The following is an 8,553-nucleotide window of genomic DNA, read 5'->3' on the forward strand; positions in this document are numbered from 1 at the left end:
CAAAAAAACTGATATGCTATCACATAACTAGTTTATTCACTACCTGAAAGAGGTAGAATTACTTTAATTTATTAATATATTAATATTCAAAAGATTATCAGAACAGTTAAGTAAACTGCATTAAATTAAAAATCAAAACCAAATGAAAATTAAATGCAAAAACACCCTCACAAATCAAAACATTTGTGGATCACCTGGAACGTGTCCTTGAAACTAGCGCACTCATGGCCGAGGTGGTTAAAAATATCACTACTCTGGAGCAATTCAAAGTCACCCACAACCCACAAAGAACTAGGGGCTTGTTCCTGAAATAAGTTTGTACTTCGCAAAAAGTCAAACTACCTAGTGAGATTTTTTGTTGAGGCCACAACGTGATTTTAATCAACTCTCGGATTAAGCAATCTGCTTGGTTGATTTTCAAGGCCTGAAATTTTTGGAAATCAGATATCTGAGCAATATTGCTAATCCGAGATTTTTCAACATGACAGCAGTTTTTATGTAAAATTTGCGAAGTGCAAAGTGTGGAGGCTTTCCAGGAACGCGGGCCAAACTTGCGGATGGGTGACTTTTATTTGGATTTTTTTGATTTGTTTACATGTGCAACGAGCACCAAAAAAAAAGTAAAAACAAAATTAACAAAATAGTCCCTGTTCTGTGTCCACCAAAAAAGGCTGCCGAAAAATTTCAGGATGGTAATAATTTTTGTTGAATTTTCATCCTTTTTTATCCCTTTAATCCTTTTATCTAAAGGAAGATGGCTTTTTTGTTCCCTAGGTCAATATCTGTAGCTTTAAATTATCCCTACCGCCAGGAAATAATCAGAAATAGTCACTCAGATTTCATCTGTCAATGACCGTAGTCAGCTACCATTTCTTCTCTCACTCTCTACCAAATACATTTTATTAGTTGAATTTAATATTGAGCTCCAAAAAGTTAGTAAAATGACCATTAAGTTGCAATAATTTCATCCATGACACGCCTCAACATTGAACCCTGTGAAGAGGATGACAGCTTATGTTACATGATAAAGTTCATTGTGGTATTGAAGGATGGAGTTCTAATAATAGACAGTTAGAAAGAGGGAAATGGGAGAGAGAGGACAAAAGACGGTAGGTACACGTTAAAGTAAAAATGTATTTTCGGGAAATTTACCTACTGAAACGGAACGGATTCCGATGATACACCATCTTGGATTTTTTTTTTTTTTTTTTTTTTTTTTTTTTTTTTTTGTGTGTTGAGAAAAAAAAAGTAATACAGTTTACTTAGGATTGTTCTACACCAAAAACCACACAACATCACACGGACGTAGGGACGTAGACTGATGGAAAAATAATACCTACTTAAACTTCATCAGCTAGACATAAGAGTTTTAAACGTGACACAATCTTGTCTTGGCACAACACATATATAGGTACCCACTTTAAACAGAGGCATTTGTTGGTCTCTTCTGAATTTATTCAACAGAATAGGATGCCAATAATTATTAATTTAATGGTATTGAAGATTGAGCAGAAGAGGGGAAAAAAGACAGCCAGGCAAATTCTGATACAGAAATTATTGAAGTTTACAAAGTTTTTTTACTTACCCATCTTATGCTCTTCCACTGTAGCATAAAGCTCAGAGCCTGTGTCTCCACCACTGTTTTGTTCGAAAAAAGACAGCCAGGCAAATTCTGATACAGGAATTATTGTAGTTTACGAAGTTTTTTTACTTACCCATCTTATGCTCTTCCACTGTAGCATAAAGCTCAGAGCCTGTGTCTCCACCACTGTTTTGTTCCCCATTTTTCTCCCACACATCTACACCACTAGATGTTCTTCTGTTGGGATCTATTGGCAAATCTGGCAAACTTCTGGTTGCTGTGGCAACAACACCTGTTGAGTTGGGGGTTGTATCAAGAGCGTTCCTGAAAACAATCCAACATGAGTGTAAGTTTATTGTATTTTTAAAGAGAGAGAGGGAGAGAGAGAGAGAGTGAGAAAACTTACTAATACAGTTGAACATGGATAAAGAGAAAATTTTCTGAGCCCTTCATTTTTGAGCCAAAAACCTGGATATAAGAGAGGAAATATAAGAGAATTTTTTCTGGTCCAAGTTCAACAATTTACCTCTAGGTATATAAGAGAATTCTTCTACCTTGGACCTCTATACATAAAGGAGTATTTTATTCAGTCAACCTTTTTTAGGAGTGCCTACATAGACATACGTGAGTCCTGAATCAAACATAATTAAATTCAATCACTCATCATTTACCTACAGATGTATGCTCAACCCTTCACTATGAGGATTTTTGATTTTAATATATTTAATCACCCATAGCTCAAGTCTGGATCTTGAGCCTGGTTTTCTACAACCAGTCATATAATGGGTATTATGTTAGGTTAGGGCTTATCTAGATGGTTGGGGATGTAAAATCAAATGTGTACTAGGGTTAGTTTTCTTTTCAGAACATTTTTTTCTCTATCCCATTAGTAAAATGACCATTAAGGTGCAATAATATCATCCAAGATGGATCTTGAACCTGGTTTACTACAACCAGTCATATAATGGGTATTATGTTAGGTTAGAGCTTATCTAGATGGTTGGGGATGTAAAATCTAATGTGTACTAGGGTTAGTTTTCTTTTCAGAACATTCTTTTCTCTATCCCAAGATTGCTGTTGCAAACCTCAACCTTGATTTAAATTCTAGACGTCAGTATTTAACCATTGAGCAGGCAAGTTTTCTCTCAACTTTGGTCCATGATTTAATTTTATTACATTGACATTTTCAGACTAAAGCTGTAGACCCTGCCAAACCTGTAGCCAAGAAAGGCAAAACCTGGTTTACTACAACCAGTCATTGGGTATTATGTTAGGCAGTTAGGTTAGGGCTTATCTAGATTCTAGATGGTTGGGGATGTAAAATCAAATGTGTACTAGGGCTAGTTTTCTTTTCAGAACATTTTTTTCTCTATCCCAAGATTGCTGTTGTAAACCTCAACCTTGATTTAAATTCTAGAAATCAGTATTTAACCATTGAGCAGGCAAGTTTTCTCTTGACTTTGGTCCATGATTTAATTTTATTACATTGACATTTTCAGACTAAAGCTGTAGACCCTGCCAAACCTGTAGCCAAGAAAGGCAAAAAGGACAAAAGCAAAAATGTCATGAGAGAAGTGAAAATTAGAAAGTTATGTTTGAACATTTGTGTCGGAGAATCCGGTGATAGACTGACCAGAGCTGCCAAGGTAAGACATTTTAACATTGCTTACTTGATTTAGGTTTGATTTAATCCTTTTTGCAGCCATTTGAAGGCCTGATAGACTATCAGTCTGTTTATATCCATTTGATATGTACAGGCTCAACAGGACTGTGAAACTAAGAGTCTTATTAGGGGTTTAAAAAAAGGTTGGTGAAACCCACCCTAAGCTAATCTTTGGATTTAGTTAATGAATAATCAAATTTTATAGTTGATGACAAAATATTAGAACAGGTTGCAATTCTGACAGGGATGTATCTCACTAATCCTGACAGTTAACTCTAGGTGAGGGCTTTAACTCCAGATTAAGTTAAATCTGGATTAAGCTAAGGGCTTTGTGATCTCCCTCTTTTTTGCGTGTTTGCGAGGCGAATTTTTGTGGTAGATTAGTTCGTTTGTCCTCTTGTAGATAGAAGAGTGATTTTAATTTTATTAGAAATGTTTTTGCAATAGTTCCTCCAGAGGAAATAAAGGTAAGTCATATTTTCCAATCGGAAGTTTGCAATAGAAGAGAGAAACTGTAAAATTGTCTAACTGTATCCCATATTTGTATCGACCGGGTTGGGCCAGCGCACTACCTCAAAGCAATTTCGGAAAAAGCTCGCGGGGAGGAAGATGGGAAAACGTGAAAGTTTCTCCCTCATCGAATGAAAATTGTGCTAGTATATCTTGATATTGTTCAGTCAGACTGATGCATCCTGCTTCAAGCAAGATGTCATTTGGCGAGTGATTTTTTCCCTCTTTTTTGCGTGTTTGCGAGGCGAATTTCTGTGTTGGAGATTAGCTCGTTTGTCCTCTTGTAGATAGAAGAGTGATTTTTATTTTATTAGAAATGTTTTTGCAATAGTTCCTCACCCTTCCCCCATAGAGGAAATAAAGGTAAGTCATAATTTCCAATCGGAAGTTTGTAATAGAAGAGAACACGAGTAGGGAGATGATACGAGTATGTAGTACAATAGATAGTATGATTAGGTAGGTATCTATTTTGGTAGGGTTACATTTTTTTCTCCGATAATTGCCCACCTAGGTTAAATATTTTGGTTTTGTACTCTTAAATTATTTTGGAAAACCTCAAAAATTACTTTTCTAGGAAGCTGTGTATGCCAAAGCGGTGTGGCTCTAGCCGCTGGCTATAAGCTCTATGGATGTGAGTTTGTTGTTGTAGCGTATTCAGCTGTAGCCAAATGGTTATGTCCGAATAAATGAAAGATGTCAATTTCGAAGTTCTTTGTTTTCCAAGTTCTCTTTTCCGATTGGTTTCCAGATGCCTCGAAATTTCCGGTCTTCCTCGTTACCTGGTTTTTTACAACCAGTCATATAATGGGTATTATGTTTCGTTAGGGCTTATCTAGATGGTTGGGGATGTAAAATCAAATGTGTACTAGGGTTAGTTTTCTTTTCAGAACATTTTTTTCTCTATCCCAAGATTGCTGTTGCAAACCTCAACCTTGATTTAAATTCTAGACATCAGTATTTAACCATTGAGCAGGCAAGTTTTCTCTCAACTTTGGTCCATGATTTAATTTTATTACATTGACATTATTTTCAGACTAAAGCTGTAGACCCTGCCAAACCTGTAGCCAAGAAAGGCAAAAAGGACAAAAGCAAATTGTTGTAAACCTCAACCTTGATTTAAATTCTAGAAATCAGTATTTAACCATTGAGCAGGCAAGTTTTCTCTTGACTTTGGTCCATGATTAAATTTTATTACATTGACATTATTTTCAGACTAAAGCTGTAGACCCTGCCAAACCTGTAGCCAAGAAAGGCAAAAAGGACAAAAGCAAAAATGTTATGAGAGAAGTGAAAATTAGAAAGTTATGTTTGAACATTTGTGTCGGAGAATCCGGTGACAGACTGACCAGAGCTGCCAAGGTAAGACATTTTAACATTGCTTACTTGATTTAGGTTTGATTTAATCATTTTTGCAGCCATTTGAAGGCCTGATAGGCTATCAGTCTGTTTACATTTGATATGTACAGGCTTAACAGGACTGTGAAACTAACAGTCTTATTAGGGGTTTAAAAGAAGGTTGATGAAACCCACCCTAAGCTAATCTTTGGATTTAGTTAATGAATAATCAAATTTTATAGTTACACATTTGATGACAAAATATTAGAAAAGGTTGCAAATCTGACAGGGGTATATCTCACTAATCCTGACAGTTAACTCTAGGTGAGGGCTTTAACTCTAGATTAAGTTAAATCTGGATTAAGCTAAGGGCTTTGTGATCAAATTATGGGGTTTTTGTGATCAAATATCAACAGGTATGGGGCCAGTTGCAGCCTATCAGTCTGTTTATGTCCATTTGTCATGTACAGGTTTAACAGGACTGTGAAACTAACAGTTATTAGGGGTTTAAAAGAAGGTTGGTGAAACCCACCCTACGCTAATCTTTGAATTTAGTTAATGAATAATCAAATTTTATAGTTACACAGTTGATGACAAAATATTAGAACAGTTTGCAAATCTGACAGGGGCATATCTCACTAATCCTGACAGTTAACTCTAGGTGAGGGCTTTAACTCCAGATTAAGTTAAATCTGGATTAAGCTAAGGGCTTTGTGATCGAAAGCCTGATAGGCTATCAGTCTGTTTATGTCCATTTGATATGTACAGGCTTAACAGGACTGTGAAACTAACAGTTATTAGGGGTTTAAAAGAAGGTTGGTGAAACCCACCCTACGCTAATCTTTAAATTTAGTTAATGAATAATCAAATTTTATAGTTACACAGTTGATGACAAAATATTAAAACGGATGTATCTCACTAATCCTGACAGTTAACTCTAGGTGAGGGCTTTAACTCCAGATTAACTCAAATCTGGATTAAGCTAAGGGCTTTGTGATCAAATATCAACAGGTATGGGGCCAGTTTTTATAATCATTTTTGAAGTAACCACAATATTGCCATTTCATCTTACAGGTATCGTGTATGCCAAAGCGGTGTGGCTCTAGCCGCTGGCTAAGCTCTATGGATGTGAGTTTGTTGTTGTAGCGTATTCAGCTGTAGCCAAATGGTTATGTCTGAATAAATAAAAGATGTCAATTTCGAAGTTCTTTGTTTTCCAAGTTCTCTTTTCCGATTGGTTTCCAGATGCCTCGAAATTTCCGGTCTTCCTCGTTTGGGGCCAGTTTTTATAATCATTTTTGAAGTAACCATAATATTGCCATTTCATCTTACAGGTATTGGAACAACTCACAGGACAACAGCCAGTGTTCTCCAAAGCCCGTTACACTGTTAGATCTTTTGGTATCAGACGTAATGAAAAAATTGCTGTTCACTGTACAGTCAGAGGAGCAAAGGCAGAAGAAATCCTGGAGAGAGGGCTTCCTCCTTCATGAAGCCTCTAGTGGTGTTGGCACTGCCAGGCATGTACCTCTTCTACAAATACAACCAGTACAAACAGCAGCAGCAGGAGCAGAACCGACGGAAAGTCACCGAACGTGAGCTGGACCATTTGAACCAGAAAATAGTAAGTTTGGTTTTTGTTTTTTACTAAAACAATTTAAAATTCTTTAGAAACCCAACCAGAATCTGATGACCTATTTTTAGGCCGCCATTTTCTGTTCTTCTCTTATCTCTGTACCACATTTGCCACTTTTCTAATCATATTCTCCCTCCCTCTCTTCCTCTATCCTATATTGTCTCCTTCTCTGTTTACTCAGAGCTATTTTCTATCTCTCTCTAATTACTTACTAGAACTTTGCAATTTTTCAATAAAAATTTACCTTAGATAGATAATTATCATTCTGGCAAGTCTACCTAATCATCCTGTTCTAACCCATGCCATTATTTCTCATTCCAGGTTAGAGAATATGAATTGAGAAGGGACAACTTTTCTGACACCGGTAACTTAGAGAGAGGGTTGAAAGTAAGTATGCATTAGTAACTCTGTAGGATAATATGTCTGTTTTGTTTATCATTTGTGATGTTTGGAGAGAAATTGAGAGAGGGTTTTGTTATAACTTTAGACAATTACTTACTAGAACTTTGCAATTTTTCAATAAAAATCTACCTTAGATAGATAATTATCATTCTGGCAAGTCTACCTAACCATCCTGTTCTAACCCATGCCATTATTTCTCATTCCAGGTTAGAGAATATGAATTGAGAAGCAATTACTTACTAGAACTTTGCAACTTTTCAATAAAAATTTACCTTAGATAGATAATTATCATTCTGGCAAGTCTACCTAATCATCCTGTTCTAACCCATGCCATTATTTCTCGGAGAGAGGGTTGAAAGTAAGTATGCATTAGTAACTCTGTAGGATAATATGTCTATTTTGTTTATCATTTGTGATGTTTGGAGAGAAATTGAGAGAGGATTATCATTCTGGCAAGTCTACCTAACCATCCTGTTCTAACCCATGCCATTATTTCTCATTCCAGGTTAGAGAATATGAATTGAGAAGAAGAAAAAAAAATGTAATACAGTTTAGGATTGTTCTACACCAAAAACCACACATCACACGGACGTAGGGACGTAGACTGATGGAAAAATAATACTTAAACTTCATCAGCTAGACATAAGAGTTTTAAACGTGACACAATCTTGTCTTGGCACAACACATATAGGTACCCACTTTAAACAGAGGCATTTGTTGGTCTCTTCTGAATTTATTCAACAGAATAGGATGCCAATAATTATTAATTTAATCGGTATCTATGGATTGGACTTCTACGTTGTCCTAGGCAGACCTGGCTTCAATGTAGCTCACCGCAGAAGGAAAACTGGTATTGTTGGATTCCAGCACAGACTCACAAAAGAAGATGCCATGAAATGGCCTTTCCCATCTTCCATCCTCTATTCCTTTCTCTCTCTCTCTCTTTTCGCTCCTGCATTTCTAGTTTTTCTAAGCTCTCTTTCTCTCTCACGCTTTCCCTCTGCTTTGTACATTGTACTTATAGTTTTCCTAACCGCTCTTTCTCTCTTGCACTTATAACTTATAGTTTCCATCAGGCTCTCCCTTTCCCATCTTCCATCCTCTATTCCTCTCTCTCTCTCTCTCTCTCTTTTCGCTCCTGCATTTCTAGTTTTTCTAAGCTCTCTTTCTCTCTCACGCTTTCCCTCTGCTTTGTACATTGTACTTATAGTTTTCCTAACCGCTCTTTCTCTCTTGCACTTATAACTTATAGTTTCCATAAGCCCTCTTTCTCTTGTAGGTACTTATAAGTCTCTTTCTCTCTCTGCCTTTCCCTTAGAAGTGTATTTTCTCTCTCTCTCTCTCTCGTCTCAAGGCCTATGCTTAGAGCTCCAGGATATAAAAGTTAATTACAATATGTCCTGCCTTTGCTAGACTGTAATAATT

The 8,553-nt window shown here is 36.4% G+C and overlaps 1 protein-coding gene across 1 annotated transcript in view; it reads left to right on the top strand.

Annotated features, from left to right (window-relative positions):
• Positions 1-667: 667 nt before the first annotated feature.
• LOC103514294 (60S ribosomal protein L11) overlaps positions 668-8,553 on the top strand; it is a 16,139-nt gene continuing 8,253 nt past the window's right edge. Inside the window, exons 1-4 of the mRNA XM_026827316.1 lie at positions 668-692; positions 4,968-5,114; positions 6,425-6,569; positions 7,043-7,090. Of these exons, the coding sequence (XP_026683117.1) occupies positions 690-692; positions 4,968-5,114; positions 6,425-6,569; positions 7,043-7,090 (343 nt within the window). The 5' untranslated portion in view covers positions 668-689. The remainder of the gene's footprint in view (positions 693-4,967; positions 5,115-6,424; positions 6,570-7,042; positions 7,091-8,553) is intronic.

Source organism: Diaphorina citri, unplaced genomic scaffold, assembly GCF_000475195.1.
Source record: "Diaphorina citri unplaced genomic scaffold, Diaci psyllid genome assembly version 1.1 scaffold1118, whole genome shotgun sequence".
NCBI classification, from domain to species: domain Eukaryota; kingdom Metazoa; phylum Arthropoda; class Insecta; order Hemiptera; family Psyllidae; genus Diaphorina; species Diaphorina citri.